This window comes from Symphalangus syndactylus, chromosome 10, assembly GCF_028878055.3.
Source record: "Symphalangus syndactylus isolate Jambi chromosome 10, NHGRI_mSymSyn1-v2.1_pri, whole genome shotgun sequence".
Lineage (NCBI taxonomy): Eukaryota > Metazoa > Chordata > Mammalia > Primates > Hylobatidae > Symphalangus > Symphalangus syndactylus.
The window spans coordinates 61832277-61853537 of NC_072432.2; the positions used below are offsets into that span (position 1 = coordinate 61832277).

General features: G+C 37.7%; 1 protein-coding gene and 1 pseudogene across 8 annotated transcripts in view; one reads left to right on the plus strand and one right to left on the minus strand.

The window, feature by feature from the left end:
• Positions 1 to 21261, plus strand: part of CCDC158 (coiled-coil domain containing 158) — a 106896-nt gene that overhangs the window by 73014 nt on the left and 12621 nt on the right. For 5 of the 8 annotated variants that reach the window (XM_055297261.2, XM_055297260.2, XM_055297263.2 and 2 more), the window contains 5 exons: positions 12698 to 12855; positions 14374 to 14433; positions 15462 to 15521; positions 17903 to 17970; positions 20851 to 21009. In XM_055297261.2, coding sequence (XP_055153236.2) covers positions 12698 to 12855; positions 14374 to 14433; positions 15462 to 15521; positions 17903 to 17970; positions 20851 to 21009 — 505 coding nt within the window. Of the gene's footprint in view, positions 1 to 12697; positions 12901 to 14373; positions 14434 to 15461; positions 15522 to 17902; positions 17971 to 20152; positions 20182 to 20850; positions 21010 to 21261 lie in introns of those variants that run through there. The other 3 variants (XM_055297265.2, XM_055297262.2, XR_008660767.2) reach the window with 3 other exon arrangements.
• LOC129491918 (sorting nexin-5-like) lies at positions 1910 to 3481 on the minus strand (annotated as a pseudogene).

The window sequence follows — 21261 nt, forward strand, 5'->3', positions numbered from 1 at the left end:
CTTTAAATAATTGAGTCTGGATATTGTATGTGAAAAAATTACAGAGATAATTTTGGGTTCTAGGTGATTTTGTTTCTTTTTTTAATTTTTAAAAATTATACTTTAACTTCTGGGATGCATATGCAGAATGTGCAGGTTTGTTACATAGGTATACATGTGCCATGGTGGTTTGCTGCACCCATCAACCCGTCATCTACATTAGGTATTTCTACTAATGCTATCCCTCCCCTAGCCCCTCACCCCCTGACAGGCCCTAGTGTGTAATGTTCCCTTCCCTGTGTCCATGTGTTCCCATTGTTCAACTCCCACTTATGAGTGAGAACATGCAGTGTTTGGTTTTCTGTTCTTGTGTTAGTTTGCTGAGAATGATGGTTTCCAGCTTCATTCATGTCCCTGCAAAGGACATAAACTCATCCTTTTTTATGGCTGCATAGTATTCCATGGTGTGTATGTGCCATGTGCCTAGATAGACTGGATAAAGTCTATCTAGGCACATTATCCAGTCTATCATTGCTGGGCATTTGGGTTGGTTCCAAGTCTTTGCTATTGTGAATAATGCCGCAATAAACATACATGTGCATGTCTCTTTGTAGTAGAATGATTTATGATCCTTTGGGTATATACCCAGTAATGGGATTGCTAGGTCAAATGGTATTTCTGGTTCTAGATCCTTGAGGAATTGCCACACTGTCTTCCACAATGGTTGAACTAATTTACACTTCCACCAACAGTGTAAAAGCATTCCTATTTCTCTACATCCTCTCCAGCATCTGTTGTTTCCTGACTTTTTAAGATCGCCATTCTAACTGGCATGAGATGGTATCTCATTGTGGTTTTCATTTGCATTTCTCTAACGACCAGTGATGATGAGCTTTTTTTCATGTTTGTTGGCCGCATAAATATCTTCTTCTGAGAAGTGTTTTTTCATATCCTTCACCCACTTTTTGATGGAGTTGTTTGTTTTTTTTCTTGTAAATTTGTTGAAGTTTTTTGTAGATTCTGGATATTACCCCTTTGTCAGATAGCTAGATTGCAAAAATTTTCTCTCATTCTGTATGTTGCCTGTTCACTCTGATGATAGTTTCTTTTTTTTTTTGAGACGGAGTCTTATTCTGTCACCAGGCTAGAGTGTAGTGACATGATCTCTGCCCACTGCAACCTCCACCTCCTAGGTTCAAGTGATTCTCCTGCCTCAGCCTCCTGAGTAGCTGGGACTACAGGCACGTGCCACCACGCCCAGCTATTTTTTGTATTTTTAGTAGAAACACGGTTTCACCATGTTGGCCAGGATGGTCTCAATCTTTTGACCTTGTGATCCACCAGCTTGGCCTCCCAAAGTGCTGGGATTACAGGCATGAGCCACTGCGTCAGCCTAGTTTATTTTGCTGTGCAGAAGCTCTTTAGTTTAATTAGATCCGATTTGTCAATTTTGGCTTTTGTTGTCATTGCTTTTGGTGTTTTAGTCATGAAGTCTTTGCCCATGCCTATGTCCTGAATGATATCGCCTAGGTTCTCTTCTAGGGTTTTTATGGTTTTAGGTCTTACGTTTAAGTCTTTAATCCGTCTTGAGTTAATTTTTGTATAAGGTGTAAGGAAACAGTTTCAGTTTTTTGTATATGGCTAACCAGTTTTCCCAACACCATTTATTAAATAGGGAATCCTTTCCCCATTGCTTGTTTTTGTTGGGTTTGTCAAAGATCAGATGGTTGTAGATGTGTGGCGTTATTTCTGAAGCCTCTGTTCTGTTCCAGTGGTCTATATATCTGTTTTGGTATCAGTACCATGCTGTTTTGGTTACTGTAGCCTTGTAATATAGTTTGAAGTCAGGTAGCTTGATGCCTCCAGCTTTGTTCTTTTTGCTTAGGATTGTTTTGACCATATGGGCTCTTTTTTTGGTTCCATATGAAATTTAAAGTAGTTTTTTCTAATTTTTTGAAGAAAGTCAATGGTAGCTTGATGGGGATATCATTGAATCTACCAATTACTTTGGGCAGTATGGCCATTTTCACAATATTGATTCTTCCTATCCATGAGCATCAAATGTTTTTCCATTTGTTTGTGTCCTCTTTTTTAAGATTTGTAGAAATCAAAATATTTATTCACATAATTTTAAACTAAAGTTAAAGCTAATAAATCTTCCATGGTAATGATTTAAGTGCAAGTGATGCTTGGCTTTCTTTCACATTCGTTTCTTTTCTTCTGAGTGAAGGCATATCAGTTATTCCTGAACAAGTCAATACAGCTCTGCAAAAGGGAGTCATTGTTCCTGGCATGTTTTATTTCCAGTTCAGACATTTCAATGAGAATCTTTCTAAATGCTGCCACTCTCTTCGGTTTGAAATTTATCAGTTCTTCTTTTGCAGATTGGGAAAGCTGTTCAAATTTCTGGCAGCACTTCTGCTGGTGTGCCTCAGCAAATTTGACGTCTTTGCTCTTTAACCAGGCCTTATCCAGAGCTTTGTTTGAGTTCTCATAATCAATGAGGGCTTTGGTGTGTCTGTATAAGAGATCCTCAGCAGCTTCGATGTTGAGCATGTAGTATTGGAGGAGCTCTGTTAGCTTCAGATCTTCATCTGATGAAACTTGACCCTCTACTTTCCTAAGTTTGTCAAATAGCACAGCAACCTTCAATAGGTACTTTTTGATGACTGTGGGCTCTTCCAAAGCCAGGCTGTGTAAGCAGGCTGTGTAAGCAGGCTGCAGTGTGGATATAGACATTGGCAACATTTTTATGAGATCTGGTCATTTTGTTAGCTTTCACACAAGAATCTTTGATCCTATTGTAATAGTAAGGAAGTTCTTCTCTTGCTCAAAGAAGTCATCTACCTCCCTAACTCCAGTAAAAAGGACTTCTTCAGCACTTTTCACCACACTTTTGAAGAAGCCACCAAACATTTCTTTAGTATTTTTCCACCTAACACTTAGGCTCCCAGTTCTTGTTGCATCTTGGCAAATTCTTCTTCGGTCATAGACCCTTCACCTTCTCCCAGTTTCTGCATCTTCACTCGAGGACCATTGAAGTCGGGCTTCATAGCAGCAGGTGGAATAATAAGCCCAGCATAGTCTGTTGTTTCAATAAGGGTGTCATGTAGCCACACAAAGTCTTCATGTTGCCTTGTAACAGAAAACTTGGAGCTCTGAAACGTGGGCAGTGTGGTCTTTGTGTGCACTGTAAATTTGACTTTATCTCTCTCACTGAGCGCATCAGGTATGTCAATCTGAAGCGAGGGATCAACATTCAGGTCCACAGATACAGATGTCAGCTATTCATCAGCTTCCCAGCTGGGGCACATCAGGCACTGGCTGCAGGACAACCCCGCAGCTCTTGAGCTCCTGCCCACCAGTCTTCATAAACTCACTTTTGGTCCAAATTTAACTTACGACTCACTGTGGCACAAGACAATACCACCAGCAAAGCTGCCTCTTCAAAAGATTTAATGGCTTACATGTTTGTGTCCTCTCTGATTTCCTCGAGCAGTGGTTTGTAGTTTTCCTTGAAGAGGTCCCTCACATCCCTTGTTAGTTGTATTCCTAGGTAATTTATTCTTTTTGTAACAATTATGAATGGGAGTTCACTCATGATTTGGCTCTCTGCTTGTCTATTACTGGTGTATAGGAATGCGTGTGATTTTTGCACATTGATTTTGTATCCTGAGACTTTGCTGAATTTACTTGTCAGCTTAAGGAGATTTTGGGCTGAGGCGATAGGGTTTTCTAAATATACAATCATGTCATCTGCCAACAGAGACAATTTGACTTCCTCTCTTCCTATTTGAATATCATTTATTTCTTTCTCTTGCCTGATTGCCCTGGCCAGAACTTCCAATACTATGTTGAAAAGGAGTGGTGAGAGAGGGCATCCTTGTCTTGTGCCAGTTTTCAAAGGGAATGCTTCCAGCTTTTGCCCATATTTTTTGTTGTTTTCTAAAGTCTTCTCTTTATGTAGCTTTCTGTTCTTTCATGGATACGACACTTTCTTGGTTTGTTTGTTTGTTTTGTTTTTTGAGATGAAGTCTCACTCTGTCACCCAGGCTGGAGTGAAGTTGCATGATCTCGGCTCACTGCGACCTCCGTCTCCTGGGTTCAAGCATTTCTCATGCCTCAGCCTCCTGAGTAGCTGGGATTACAAGCAGCTGCCACCACACCTGGCTAATTTTTGTATTTTTAGTAGAGATGGGGTTTTGCCATGTTGGCCAGGCTGGTCTCAAGTGATCCGCCTGCCTCAGCCTCCCAAACTATTCGGATTACAAGCATGAGCTGCCATATCCAGCCAATACTTTCTTGTTTCTCTTTAAGGATATTAACTTTGGTTTTTAAGTAATTTTTTGTGTTACCTGAATTATTAATGTTTCTTGGAATTCATTGTTTTGTTTTTGTAGAGACTTTATTTTAATGCTTGGTGACCCTTGGATGTCCATTCATATTTAAGACTGAGGCCCTAAAAAGCTATCCAAAGCTTTATGTAAGGTTGTCAGGGCTTTTCAACTGGTAGATGGTTAGGTATTGCTTTTTTATTGAAGGACCCAAAAATTATCTATAGGTCTTTATTCTTGGGCTGATCAGTTTCCCTAAAGAGGGATCTCTTATTCCTGACTTATAGGTATAAGTCTGTGAGAATTCTGTGACGTGAGTGGGAGAGGAAGTCTAGGGTAACTATTAATATATATCTATGCAGTCTCACTTAATACTCATATTTAACATTTGCAACCTTACTCCTGCTATACAAGATAGATATCTCTATGGAGTCCAAAGTCCTTTGGTTCAACCTTACCCAAAGATTAAGCCTCTAAATTCATTTAGGGGGAAAGAATGAGTAATCACCTGAGTATATGGAGACAGCTTCTGGGATTCTAACAGCTTCTCCTATAGACTTAGTCAATCCTCCAATTTTGCTGCCCTGTTTCTTACCCTGGACTTTGAAATGCATGAGACTTCCAATTCCTAATCCTTCCTGGAATACTCAGAGGCATGGTAGCTTGCTTCACATTGGCAGCTTCTGTGCAGGTACTGTAAGTTTTAACTTTGTTTTGCTAAATTAATTATGAATTATCCATTTGCCTGCCATCTCCCAAAATTTTGTTAGCATTAATAATCTATTGTTATCTCTCCTTTCCTCTTTACCCTTCTCAATTCCTTTAGTGTCTTTTTAATGGGGCTTAGGATAGTACAGAAATTAATGCTAAGTTTATAAGCAGAATATTACTGTTTACATTGTTCTACATTGCCCCTTTATTATTTATCTTTATTTTAGTCTCTTTATTTTACAATTCTAATAATAGCTTAGATTTACTGAAAACTCCTTTGCCAGGCACAGTGCAAAGTACTTTGGAGATTAGTTCATTTCCCACAACTACTTAACATGAGGTAAGTGCTATTATTATACCTATTTTACAGACAGGGAAACTGAGGCTTGAAAAAGCTAAGTGACTTACACGTGGTTTACGCAGCAAAAAGACACTTGAGTCTGGGCACTGTGGTTAATGCTTGAAATTCCAACACTTTGTAGGGACTGAGGCTGGAGGGTTGCTTGAGACCAGGAGTTTGAGACCAGCCTGGGCAGAGTAGTGAGACCTCGTCTGTACAAAAAATAAAAAAAATTATTCAGGCATGCTGGCATTTGCTTGTAGTCCTAGTCAGGAGGCCGAGGCAGAAGGATTGCTTGAGTCCATGAGTACAAGTTTGCAGTGCCTGTGCAGCAGAGTAGGACTCTCTCTCTCTCAAAAAAAAAATAATAATAATAGTAATAATTTCAGCAAGACTTATCCACACAGCCTGAGTCCAGAACTTATGTCCTTAACTATTATACTGTACTGTTTCTCTACATTATACAGCTGACTGATGTTTATAAAAATAATTTTAAGTTGATGATGTAAATAGATACCCTATATGAACTATTACTGTATTCCATTAGTCTTTGTAAATGAGGATCATACAGTTTAAAAGATTCAAAGGCAGTCGAAATTATCCAGGTGATTTTCTTGTGTTAAAAGTAAGAAAGTAGGAAAACCAGAAAAGTAATATTATGTGATTTGGCCCAAACTCAAACACCTAGAACATGTATTACTTTATCTTTGTGTGTGTACACATATACACATATACATACGTATACACATATATATAACTGATAGTTTGATATAGGAGCATTTTAGATTAATATTTCAAATAGTGGCTATTTTAACATAAGAAATAAAATATATCTAGGATGATAGAATTGATTTTGGTTGTGTATCAGATTCTATTCCTATGCACTACAGTTTGTTATTGCTGTGCTTGATTTTTGCCAATGAAATATACATGATGTGGGCAAGATTTTTAGCAACGCTTCATAACTTTTTTCCTGTTTCCTGTCCATCTATTCCTAATATATTATGTAAATGGTATACTTATATTCCATTTTTATTACAATGCTCTAAAAGGAATATAAATATAAGAGATGAGTTTGGGGCAGACATTCTCAAAATAGAATGGTTGAATTGAAGCTGAATGAGATCAAGCTGTTATTTTTAGCTTTTTCATTTATCTTCTATCTTTGGAGAATGGAGACAGAACTGATTGAGGAGTACACTCTCCCTAGGCCTCACTTATCTTACATCATGACTCATGACTCATAAGTTTGCCTGTAATAGACTTAAGGCCATTAGAAAAAAACAGTATTGGAGAAGATAGAAGTACATTAAAGATATAATTTATGAAAAATTTTAGAAACAAGTCTAACATAAAATGATTTCAGAGTCAATGGTTTCAGAGTCACAACGTAATAGGAAACTAACCAAACCACAAAATAAACCTTAAGCTCAACAACTTAATGTATAAGCTTGTATTCTTCCCATAGCACAAAAAGCTTGTACAACTTTTACCCTGCAAATATATGTGCCCTAGAAATAGCCTTAATGTGTCTCCTAAGGCAACAGTTCCCAACCTTTTTGGCACCACTGACCAGTTTCATGAAAGACAGTTTTTCCATGGAACAGGTTGAGGCGGGGGATGATTTTGGGATGATTCAAGTGCATTACATTTATTGTGCACTTTATTTCTATTATTATTACATTGTAATATATAATGAAATAATTATACAACTCACCATATTGTGGAATCAGTGGGGTCCCTGAGCTTGTTTTCCTGCAACTAGATGGTCCCATCTGGAGGTGATAGGAGACAGTGACACCCGAAGTGTGTTGCTTATGTCCAGTCTACTCCCTAATGTCGTCTGGTTGCTGTCACTGCAGAAAACGCTGCTTCACAAAGATAGGATGTTGGAAATGGAAGCAGGCTTTTCCGTGCTTTTGTGGCAATCTCAGGATATTCTGCCTTGACTTTAATCCAGAACATAGGGAGATTTGAAGTTGTCTCAAACATACTTTTAAGGCCACTGTCATTTGCAATCTCAAGCAGTTGATCCTCTTCTAGCATGGACAAAGCCAGTGCACCTGGTTTATTCACAAATGGGTGACGGATCCATTCCTTCCCAGTTTGGGGGTCTTTTGTGGTTGGGAAGTAATGCTTAAACTCTTTTGAAAGCTGAGATAGGTGATCATGCACTAGCTGGGGGAAAGGAGGCCCTGGCACAGCCTCTTTCAAAATCTCTGATAATTTTGACACATGTCAAAAATCCCAATGTTAACTCATTGTTCCCATAATTCCAGTTTGACTCTGAATGCAGCCCCTTTATCTGCCAACTTGAACATAGTTGTTGTTCTCCCCTGAAGTGACAGATCGAGTTTGTTGAGCACGTTGAATATGTCACACAAGTAAGCAAGTTTTGTGACCCATTCTGTGTCACTGAAATGTGCTGCCAGTGGTGACTTTTTCTAAAAGAAATCTCTGGAGCGGCTCTCATAACCCAAAAACTCTGGTCAGTGATCTACCTTTAGAAAGCCATCTCACTTCTGTGTATAAGAGAAGACGTGTATGCTCTGGGTGCTTCTCCTCGCAGAGCTGTGTGAAAAGATGAGTTAAAGGCATGTACTTTAGTGTGGTTAATAATTTTAATCACATCCTGCAAAACATTGTTAAGTTCAGGTGACATTTTTCAGCTAGCCAGCATCTCTCTATGGAACATTGCATAAACTCACATTCAAAATCGACCTCTTTGACCCAGCAGTGAAACCAGAAAGCTGTCCAGTCATGGCAACTGCTCTGTCCATGCATATACCAACACAAAATGACCAGTTTCCCTGATATGTGATCATTCAAAGACTTGAATAGTTCTGCAGCTGTGGTGTTGGTTGGCAGTGAAAGCACACATAACATGTGCTCCTGAACATCCTCCTGAAAAATATATAGCACAAAACAAGCATTGTTGCCTTGTTGTTAACATCAATAGACTTGTCAATTTGGATTGTGTACCATGGTGATTCATTAACCCTCTCTAACAATCGTGCCTCGCTATCCTCTGCCATTTCATCTATATGTCTAGTTATGGTGCTAGCCGAAAGAGGAACACATGTCACCTTTTGAACTGCAGCTTCTCCTAAAAGTTCATGACAAATGTACATAGCAGCAGGCAGGATCAGCTCTTCACCAATAGTAAGGGGCTTCTTCACTTTCTCAATGCAGTTAGCCACTAAGAATGATGTTCTTGGTGCAGGCACATTTGACGAAGTGGTGGCGTTCAATAACTGCGTCTGTTCTTCATGTTCACGGTTTGTTTGTTTTTTTCTTTTGAAAAACTCCAAAGGCTTGTCTTTTAATGCATGGTCCTTTGTCTCCATGTGACAAAGCAGTTTTGAAGGTTTCATGGTTTCACTGGATAGCTGGTCACCACATATTATAAAAAGAGGGCTTGGAGAGTTTGAATCGTCTATTGCAATGAACCCGTAATTTAAGTAGGACTCTTGGTATTTTCTTTTAAATGCAGCTTTCTTTTCAGTGCAGCTTTCTTTTCAATGCAGCTTTCTTTTCGTTGGCAGTCTTAGAGCCTTCTGCTGTCTCATCATTGGGTCTTTCCCCCTTTTCAAAGAAACTTTCCAGTGATGATTGTTTTTATCCATTTTGGCTAGGGTTCTCTTGTGGGCTTACCAAAACTGACTGAGACAACTGTGCAGTGCAGGGAAGAGGTGCAGGCAAAGTGGTAAATCAAATAATGGGCAGGACACACATGGACTAAAATCAGTGTCTAGTTCTGACTTAAACCCTGCCACCAGGTGCAGCTGTACAGTTGAAGTACATCAACTCACCACTATAAAGCCAGCCACCAGATGCAGCTTAATTGTTACTTGCCACATACTGATAGGGTTTTGATAAGTCTGTGAGCAATTGATTTATTATGGTCTTTGTGCAGTCAACCCTCTCTGCTAATGTTTTTTGTTTTGTTTTTGCTTTTTTGAGATGGAGACCCACTCTGTTGCTCAGGCTGGAGTGCAGTGGCACGATCTTGGCCCACCACAACCTCTGCCTCCCGGGTTCAAGTGATTCTTCTGCCTCAGCGCCCCGAGTAGCTGGGACTACAGGCATACACTACCATGCCCAGCTAATTTTTGTATTTTTAGTAGAGACGGGGTTTTGCTATGTTGGCCAGGCTGGTCTCGAACTCCTGACCTCGTGATCCACCCACCTCGGCCTCCCAAACTGCTGGGATTACAGGCGTGAGCCACTGTGCCTGGCTTTTGCTAATGTTAGTCTGTATTTGCAGCCACTCCCCAGCACTAGCATCACTGCCTTAGCTCCACCTCAGATCATCAGGCATTAGATTCCCATAAGAAGTGTGCAACCTAGATCTCCTGCATGTGCAGTTCACAAGAGGGTTTGCACTCCTATGAGAATCTAATGCCACCCCTGATCTGACAGGAGGCAGAGCTCAGGCGGTAATGTGAGTGATGGGGAGCAGCTATAAATACAGATGAAGCTTCTCTCACTCTCCCGTCACTCACCTCCTGCTGTGTGGCCCCATTCCTCACAGACCATGGGCCGGTACCGGTGCAGGCTTTGGGGACCCTTGTTCTAAGGGTCAAAGGACTGGGGTAGGGGAGAGCAGGATCCTTTGTTGGGCTCTGCTAACTTCAGGAAGAGCATGTGTTTATTTCTTTACAAGCCTGATAAGAGTTATATGTAACTATATTTTAGAACTATTTCCTAGCTATTTTCTTCTTTTTTTTTTTTTCTTGAGATGGAGTTTTGTTTTTGCTGCCCAGGCTGGAGTGCCATGGCATGATCTCGGCTCACTGCAACCTCTGCCTCCTGGCTTCAAGCAATTCTCCTGCCTCAGCCTCCTAAGTAGCTGGGATTACAGATGTGCACTACCACATCCAGCTAATTGTTTGTATTTTCAGTAAAGACAGAGTTTCACCATGTTGGCCAGGCTGGTCTCGAACTCCTGACCTAGGTGATCCACCCACCTTGGCCTCCTAGAGTGCTAGGACTATAGGCATGAGCCACCACACCCAGCAGTGCTATTTTCTAATTTTAAAAAGTGTATTTTGCTCATTTTATAAATCAAGGTATATTTCCTATGAATTAACCAATGAAGTATTTAACGTGAATTAATAAAACCATTATAAGCTATACAAACATTAAAAAGAAAGATTGATAATTTTGACTAAATAAAACTTAAATCGGCCAGGCATGGTGGTTCACATGGGAGCACTTTGGGAGGCCGAGGTGGGCAGATTGCTTGAGCCCAGGAATTGGACACCAGCCTGACCAACATGGCAAAACCCCATCTCTCCAAAAAATACAAAAAAAATAAATAAATAGCCGAGTGTGGTGGCGTGCACCTGTAGTCCCAGCTACTCAGGAGACCGAGGCAGAATGATCAATTGAGCCTGAGAGGTCAAGGCGGCAGTGATCCGTGATCGCATCACTGCACTCCAGTTTGGGTGAAAGAATGAGACTCTGTCTCAGAGAAAAAAAAAAGACATTTCTATTGTTGTAGTGAATACCCAAAAATACAAGGTATAGGACACAGAAGAGGAAGCTTACTAAGAACTTCTGGAAAAGACATAAGGATTCTCAGCTGACTGCTTGCTCAGTCTCAGTCGGCGTTATTGTGTGGCAACCAAAAAAGTTTCAACAATAGCATCCAGATCAAGCAAGGGGGACAGTTCTCTGCTCTGCTCAGACTTTTCCTGAGTACATTTAGCTTGAGGTGTGTGTTGGGAAGTAAGGAGGGGTGTATGAGTGTAGGATAAAATAAGTATCATTTTTACAGGGTTATGTTATGCTCGTTTCTTGTGACACTAGGTGTTAGAACTGTGACCAGAGTTGGAAGGTGTATGGGTATGCAGGGAAGCTTTTCTTTAAAAGATTTGAAGCTATACAAAAATTAAACTGCCTTCCTTGATCTTTGGTGATCAAGCAAAGGCCAGATAAGCATATTACTGGAATGCCATAGAGAGAATTCTTCATCACTTCTGATATGGGAGTTGGACTAGAACCAAATGATTTTCAGGACGCCTCCAGCCTTGATATTTTTGTGATTTTATACCCGAGCAAAGTATGGGTTATATGTAATGGAATATATAAAGACGATGATGATCAAATCAAGTCCTTGCCTCTGTGGAGCTTACATTTTCATTGGAGGAGCAACACACTTTATCAACTTTATCAACTTTATGAGGTTTTATTCTATATTGGGTATTATGCATATTAGGTTGAGGGCAAGAACAAAACCAGTGTTTGGTAAAATTGGATCATCTTTTTAGAGATAAATGTTTTTATTCACAATTGACAAAGTGATTCACATCCTTATATTTTTAAGCAAATGAAGTCAAATTTAATAATTGAGTGGAGTCTAATTTATGAAACTTTAGACTGACTCATCATGACAATTCCAGGTAAGACAGCCATCAGTAAACTGGAAAGACATACTTAGCACACATTCAGTTAGTCAGAACTCTTCATATCTTCACCTGGATATTATATTGATTTATTAGTGGAGTTGAGAAGAGGAGAATATGAGGATTATATTATACCAGTAACATCAGCTCTTCACTGGCATAAACCCTAGAAAATTAAAGCCCAACGAATAAAAAATCTGCAGTGTTCATCCCTCGGCAGCCAATCTGTGTGACAGGTGTAACTTTTCAGTGGGATGGACTCCTTCAGCTAGAATAGCTCAAGGATAGCCTGAGTCTACCTGCTCACTAGTGCACTTTGATCATTTGGTTTCCCCTCTTGATGTGCCTTTATTGAAAATGTCTGTATTCCTTATTATATTAGAAGTATTTATTGGGGTGCACTATCAATCTGAAAATCTCATATTATTCTTAAACACCAACTAACACAGTTTGAAAATATTGGATATTTCTTTCCTCATCAGTAAAATGTGGAGAGTACATTAACTCACCTCTAAAGAGCTCCTTAATTCTCAAGTTCTGTTGCTTTATCAAATTAGTTTAGCTTTAAACAAAGTATTGAAAGTTATTTTGTCCAGGTGTACTTGAAAATATTTAATGACATAGTAAGGATGTTCATACTACATTGTTAAAATTTTAAAACAAAAGTAGTTTAAAAATAAATGTAAGTAGTTTGGCCCCATATGTGTATATGTGTCCATGCACATATAAATTAGATATAGTACTCTATTGATTATTTCCTGGTTATTATTGATTATCTCTGCGTAATAAGCTTGTGGGTGATTTTTTTGTTTTCCTCTTCTTGCTTTTCCATAATTTCTGTTTACCAGTTGCATTATTTTTGTGATAGGAAATAGCATAGAAATCTGAAAAAATAAGTGTCTTTGTAAATTGTTTTAACTCAGCACTCTACAAAAGCTAACACACTGAAGGAAGATCCAACAAGAGACCTGAAACAGCTTCTCCAAGAGTTGAGAAGTGTGATCAATGAGGAGCCAGCTGTGTCTCTGAGCAAGACAGAGGAAGATGGAAGAACATCTCTGGGAGCCTTGTATGTGGCTGTGTAAGGCTGTGTGCACCCAGAATGGGAAAGCTCATCTCTTGAATGGTTTGCCATTGAGTTATTCACATGTTACTCTCTGGGAGGGTGAGGTTTAAATAACTTTAAAAGGTATCTGAAGTTACTACCACAGAAAACAATATGAAAATGGAGGAGTTAAGCAAATGTAAAACAACTTGACATTAAGAGAAAACAATCATTCTATTCAGAAAATGCCCAGTGCAAGGTGTCACCCGAAGTTATGTTTGTAAATTTTAATTCTCAAAATATTTTACATCCATAATCTTATTGATTGAGACAAGGCAGAGCAGGGTTTATTTATCCCATTTTGTAAATGAGAAAAACACATCTCAAAAGGTCGATGTGTCTGCAGCCACAAGTTCAATGGTGGAGATAAAACTAGAACCTTGAGAGCTATATACTCTCCAAGTAGGAGATAATAGGAAATACTTCATTTTCTCTGTATTCATGCCAATGACTTGATTTGATTATATCATGTTAGTAAAAGGTTAGATCCAAAAAGAATTCAGCCAGTTCACCAGCCTTTCTTTGCATATAGCTACAGACATCAATGAGAGTCTCCTATTCTTTCAGAGAGTGGGTTTTACTTTTTTGTGTTATCATTTAGTTTAGCTTATCTTAAAGCATTTTAATATGGTATATATATTTTAATGTTATAATAGCCCATTATTGTAATATTCATTTTCTGATTATATGACAAATACCTAAAAGTAATACTTCCTGAAATAATACCTATATATAAATAATCTCCAGTTTCTTATGATGTCCAATTCGTATATATTTACCTGAGGTAGCAAAATATTAGCTGAGTCTATCTAATTGTTAATTATTAGTAATAATAGTAAAACATTAGTAACAGTCCAGTTACCTTAGCATAACATTACATTATCTGAAGCACATAATGTCAGAACTGTCCCACTAGCCACTCCAACGAACATTTTCATTTTCAGAGCACTTTCATTTTTGTCATAACTATAATATGCCTTCCAAACTAGGGCAGTATTATTACACTTATTTGACAGATTTGTAAACTTAGGCATAGATTGACATGCCTCCTCCTATGAAGGAGAGGAAAAGCCAGAAGTAAAAGTTACAGACCCTTGCTCCCAGCACTGATCATTCTGAGGGATTACCAGGACTTCCCTGATCAGCTTCCACCACTCCAGCCGCTAATGATGGGCTTGGACGCTATTGGACTGTATTGAACATGAATATATTTGGTCCCTACCTTTAGAGAGTTTATGTTAATTTGCTATAATCCTATAAATGACCTTGTCACTAAAGCCTAAACTCAGGGTAAAGCTTTTAAGAATTCATGGGGGGAAAGCATTTCTCTGTCGATGAACTCCAGAGCCCTTTGCAAAATTTGCTTGGAGGCCTAAAATCTACAGCTGTCACTAAAAGAAAAATTGAATATATGTAAGCAATTGATTAGCCTAAAAAAGACATGGATGAAATTGTGCTTTATATGATTAACTGAGAGTTATATTTTCTATACAGAGAGGATAGGGTAAGAGATTGCATTACTGAATCCAACCTGAGATCAGACATGTGCCATAGGTAAGAAGAATCTGAGATTCTGAATCAAATTAATTCTCCAACTATTTTATATGTGGCCTTGTAATTTGAGAAGTCTGTTTGGACGTAAGTTTACATGACACTTAATGGGCATATTGGGTTCATTGTTTAACTGACTTTAAGAAGGATTTCAATGAAATGTACTGAAGTAATTTAGTTTCTAGAAATCAACTCAATAGACATTTTTTCTTTAAAATTTGCTGATGTTTATCCATATGAAGCTATTAATATGGTACGCCATACCAAAAATGGAAGACTTTTTCTACATTTACACGTATTTACAATGGCTTACATAACTTTTGAGAAAAGGATGGTTCAAAAGGAAACTGTAAAAACTTCAATTTAGGACTATATGCACCTTACTGAAAATCATCCTATTTTCATCAATAATTGAATAGCTGAATTCTTAAATGAAAAATTTTAAAAGCACAAAGAAATGAAATCCGTAACTCCAAATAAGACCATAATCAAAGACAGCTTTCAAAAATTGACTTTAGCCAAAAAAGAAAAAAGGCTAATGTTAATTCATTATTTATCATAGTTTAAGACACTATGGGTATTACTTGAAAATCTTCAGTAGCTCCTCACTGCCTACTGCATTAAGTACATGTCCCTCAGTCTGACATTGAAGAATCTCCCAGAGTGGTCACACGAATCTCCCTTGTGACCACTCTGCTTTCACTCCTGTATTATCCTCTAATCAAACCAGACTCCTCCTGATTCCCAAAAGTTCATTTATTTTTGTCTTCAAGCTTTGTCTCCATTCTGTTTCCTCCACCTGGAAGAGCCAATGCCCCATTCTCACTCTTTTGAATCCATATCTATCTAAAAGTAATGTTGAGAGAAGCAATTTTATCATTAAGTTAATGTTTATGATTTATTTATCCAGCTGTCAGATGATATCATTTCACCCTACATAAGAATACATTATTTTTCTCACAAACTTTTGTTATATTGGTAAGGAAACAACATTATTTAAACTGTGATTTCTCCCATCCCTCTACCAACAGAAGCAACAACTCGCTGAGGGACTCCACTGAAGGAAGCAAATCAAGTGAAACTCTTAGTAGGTAGGAAATAGCAGCCCCCGTTTTCAAAATGTCCCTTTTACGACAGTTCATTATTAATTCAAAAGATCTTTAACTGTCTGTAATGTGCCATGCACTGCAGTAGACCCTTAGAATATAGTGAGCAAGACAGATATGGGCCCTGTCCTCAAGTTGCTTACAATCATGAGGTCTGTCTTTTGACGGACAACCTGGAAAAACTTATTTTTGTCTTTTCTGTTTTCATCACCTAAATAGACAGAGATATCTGAGCCCTCTGTATATATTAACAATTATGAATGTGAATTCTACTGTTAAGATCTAGTTAGAATAGGGGCTAATTCATTGCTGTATCTTCAGCACCAAGCATAATGACTGCCACCTAGTAGCCATTCAGTAAATATTTGTTTAGTGAATGGATTAAGATAGTATTATAAATATTTTCTTACTGTCTCTGCTACTTGATCAAAATACAGTGAATTTGAATCTTTCTAAACACAGTTGTCCCTTGGTATCCATGGGGGATTTGTTCTAGGACCCCTGCAGAGACTAAAATTTACAGATGCTCAAGTCCCTTATATAAAATGGCATAGTATTTGCATATGATCTACACACATCTTCCCATATTCTTTAAACCATCCCTAGATTACTTATAATATCTAATACAATGTAAATGCTATGTAAATAGTTGTTATATTGTATAGTTTAGGGAATAATGACAAGAAAAAAAGCCTGTACATGTTCAGTGCAGATGCAACCATCTTTTTTTTCCCCAAGTATTTTCAATTCACGTTTGGTTGAATCTGTGATTGCAGAACCCACGGATGCAGACTAGCCAAGTGTAAATCTTTCTTGTAGCCTAAAAGAAATGATGTTTTTATTTCCTTCTCACCTGGGTATATGATACTACATCATACCTATTAATAACCACAACTATCAACTGCATATGTTTTATTCTTACTTATATTTTTATTCTTAATAAAAATTCTTATTTTCCAGTTGATTTAGACTTGTCTCATTAGTCTAATCTCATGTATGAGGCAAACATTATTTTCCCTTAGGAATGAAGACTCAGATTGCATAGCAACTTGTCAAAGTCATACTGCTTGAAAACAGTGGAGCTCAGATTTGAACTCAGGTTTAGCTGGCTCCTGAGCCTGTGTTTATGACCACTGCTTACTGCCTCTGGGTACCCACACTGAGCTACTGGGGATGGAGCCCAGTCCTAGGCATGGGACAAAGAGAAGCTACTTCCCTGAGATAATTAAAGCTCTGCAGTAGAGTTTCTTCATGACTAGAGAAATCTGCTTCCTTCAGCAATGAAAGTACTATAATACTTCTTTATTCTGAAATTATGAAAAATAACTTTTTCTTTATTATGAAAAATAACTATGTGCTCCAAAAAATCATTGAGAAAACATGTTTTACATTTCAGTAACTGGGTTAATAAAATACAGCTAGATTCTCATATCTGCATATGCATTTAATCTGTTGTGATTAAATGCGTATCAACTATCATGGAGCTTCTGGGGAACTCCACTGTACACTTGTGAGAGACTGAAAGTTATAAAGCAAATAACAACCTAATATCATAATGAAAATAGTTTTGACCTCACAAACCTCCTGAAAGGGAACCACTTTGAAAACTGCTGCCATAATATTCTCATTTTCGTACCCAACTCACAGAGAACCATGTAGTTTACTTCAACTTATATGTCTTATAGTTTTGTACACTGATACTATGAATGTTATGAGTTGTTGTTGTCATTGTCATTTATTTGTTTATTTGAGACAGAGCCTCTCTCTGTCCCCCAGGCTGGAGTGCAATGGCGTGATCTCGGCTCACTGCAAGCTCTGCCTCCTAGGTTCACGCCATTCTCCTGCCTCAGCCTCCTGAGTAGCTGGGACTACAGGTTCCCACCACCTCGCCCGGCTAATTTTTTGTATTTTTAGTAGAGACGGGGTTTCACCATGTTGGCCAAATGGTCTCTATCTCTTGACCTCATGATCCACCTGCCTCAGCCTCCGAAAGTGCTGGGATTACAGGGGTGGAGCCACCATGCCTGGCCTAATTTCTTTATTTTTAGATGAGTCATTAAGATTGCATCTCTTAGAATCCATGACCAGATGATGTGGATTTTAGAGCTATTAGTACGCAAAAATGGATTTTCTAATGAAGATTTTATACTTTCATTCTGTAAAATGTTCATGGATTCTGAATACAAAAAGATAATGCAACTTTGAACCTACCTCTTAGAGTATTTTAGGACTTTAGGGTTATGATTGCCATCTTGAGGTTATATTTTAAGCCATCACATTTGCCTGTGTTCACTTGCTTCTATCTATGAATCTTAGTACTGTGTTTGTGAAATGGAATGCTTGCATTACCATTCTTATGCTTCCAGAGAGCCAGTCACATTACACGCAGGAGACATGGAAGATCTCTCTGGTTGCTTCACATTCACAGCTGCAGGTGAGTTTCCAATGAAAGCACAGAAATAGGCCCTACAATGTCTCCCCATTTCCATGAGGGTAAAAGCCAAAGTCATTGCAGTATCTTCCAAGCCCTTTTTAACTCTCCAGCCTCATTTCCTGCTACTCCCTCTTTCATGCATTCTGTTTTATCCACTCTCAAACTGTTCCTTGAACATGTCAGGTAGCTTCCATGTTAGGGCTTTTATGCCCTGTTCCCTTATGTTGCTAAAACCTCAGCTCCTTTAAAGCCTTTGCCCAGGTGTCACTTTCCCAGTGGGACTTAATTGTCATCACTTCATTTAAAGATCACAACCAGCCGGGTGTGATGGCTCATGCCTGTTATTCCAGCACTTTGGAAAGCCAAGGTGAGTGGATTGCTTGAGCCTAGGAGTTCAAGACCAGTCTCGGCAACATGGCGAAACCCTGTCTCTAAAAGTAAATTAAAATAAAAATCAGGATTTTCCCACACTTCCAGTGCTCCTTCTTCCTTTTGTCAGTTACTCTTAGCATCTTCTCACATACTGTGTCATCCCTGTGAGACAAGAGCTGTGCAAGGGCAGATGTCTTTAGCCATTTGGTTCCTGGATAGATCCCAGGTGCCTGGAGCCTTCCTGGCACATAGCAGGTGCTGAATAAATATTTATTGAATAGACAAAAGGAAAAGCAGAAGAATCAAGATGGACAGTTCTCCATAAAATTTCCAAAGAATTATAGATAAGATGATCTCTGTTAAAAGAAAAAAAAAAAGCTCCAGAAAGAAGAGATTGAAAGTCAACACAATTTGTTGATAAGCAAAGTGGCATAACTCAGACTAGAAATGGAAGAGAAAGATTAAAAACATCACAGGGAAAAGCTTTAGAAAATGAAAAATAAAATAGTTGTGACTGAAATTATAGCCATGGAGAAAATTACACAAAAGGAATTTTTAAAAATAAGGATCAAAAATAATTATACAGAATATGTTAGATTTGGAAGGCAAAGGCAAACCAACAGACACGTAATTGGTCTTCCTATGGAAGAGAACAAAATAAATGAGAAAGAATGAAACTGTGATGATGATTATTCAACAAAAATGTAGTTATAAATCTGGACTGTAAATTGTAAATAGAGAAAATTGAGGTAAGGTGAAAAGATATGGGAGAAAGATACATTTTCATTGTTTTTCTTAGTGTCAATATACAGCCATGTGCTGCGTAATGTTTTGGTCAATGACCATGACATATACAACAGAGGTCCCATAAGATTATAATAGAGCTGAAAAATTCCTGATACCTAGTGATGTTGTAGCTATCATAATGTCATACCACAGTGTGTTGCCTTTTCTATATTTGGGCATATTTAGATAAATAAATACTTACCATTATGTTACAGTTGCCTACAGTATTCAGTACAGTAACATGCTCTACAGGTTTGTAGCCTAGAAGCAATAAGCTATACCACGTAGCCTGTATACCATCTAGGTTTGTGAAAGTATACTCTATGATGGTCACACAATGACAAAATTGACTAACAACACAATTCTCAGAACATATCCCCATTGTTAATTATAACTATGTTTATAATCAAAATGTAATATTCTTAAATAAAATAATTGCAAATTCTTAATTTTTAAATAATCTTTGGCTTGGGGGAGATCTTTCAAGAACTAATATTTTGAAGAAAAGAACATTTATGCGAAGTTAATTCCTTCAGGTTTACTTCGTTTATATGTTTTTTACTATTGTTTCAGTGATTACTCAGGACAGTAAAACATTTTTCTTTGCCTTATTATATTGATATAAATGAATGCTTTTACCTTTTCTCATACATTGGCAGTACCTTAGAACATATTAACTGCATTCACTATCCTTCCAACTTTCATACAATTGTCATATATTTTAATTAAAAATATGAGTTATAAAAATATAAATACCACATTTAATTATTTGTATTGTTTTGTACAGTTAATATTCATTTAGATGTACCCACATATTTACACTTAACTTTCTGGTATCATTTTACTTATGCCTTTAAAGCTTCTTTTAATGTAAATCTGCTGGTGATAAATTCTCTCCATTTTTGTTTTTCTGAAATTGTGTTTATTTCATCCTAATTTTTGAAGAATATTTTTGCTGAGTATAGAATTCTAGATTGGCATTTTTTTCTTCACTTTGAAGATATCACTTTCCATTGTTTTCTAGCTTTCATTGTTTCTACTAAGAAGTCAGCTGTAAGTTTAATTATTGCTTATTTAAATACAGTCTGTCCCTTTTTTCCCCTTTTGCTTTAAGATTGTTTTTGTTTTTGATTGGTTTGTTTTAGCAGTTTTTATTCATTTGTGCAGATTTTTTTTTATGCATATAAGAAGAATTCACTTGGAGTTTGAAGTAATGCTGCTTGAATCTATGGAAGTCTATGCCTGATAAGCCCGTTATCTGGACCCTATAGATCTATGTCATTATTTATATTTTTTTCCTCTTGATTTTCTGCCATATCATCTTGTCTCCTTACATGCCTGGTTATTTTTATTGTATGACATGTTATATATGAAAAGTTGTACAGATGATTTGATGCTGTGAATGAGATTACCTTCCTCTAGAGAGCATTCATGCTTGCATTTGGTAGACAACCAAGGCATCCAGGTCAATTTAATCACATTAGAAAGAGGATTTGAAGCGAGACCTCAGGATCCCAAGGGCAGGTCTAGTTTCTGTTCACCCTTATTCCTAAGATGTAACCCTTTTCAGTTCCAACCCCAAATCTTGGGTATTTAGAAGAATGTCCCCCTGTCCCTCCACCATTGAGAACATTTTCTCATGAAAGCTTGACTTTTTGAGAGGTGCAGTGTACTATTTTTAATTAATTCTGTCCTTTTACTTTTATTCTTCCAAACTTTTAGCAAGTCCATCTGTGAAAAACTCAGCTTCTCGTTTATTCAATTCTTCTCCTAAGAAGTCTCCAGTGCACTCACTCCTAACTAGTTCAGTTGAAGGTTCAATGGGTTCCACATCACAATACAGATCTGCCAAGCCTATTCATTCATCTGATTCAGTTAAAGGTAAGAAAGATCTGATATCATTGATGTGATTAATTGATTTCCTACACTGCTGAACTGTAAGTTCTTTTTACTCAGAATTAAGATTTTGCATGCTGCTCTTATGTGTAAGCTCTAACTGATTCTGTGTAATTTAAACAGGTCTTATTTAAATAGAACAGCTATTGTGTACCATGCAAGCCTTAGTAAATGTACATAGATATTATATGTAAACATTATCTCTCTTTTTCTCTAAATGAATAATGAACATTTTTG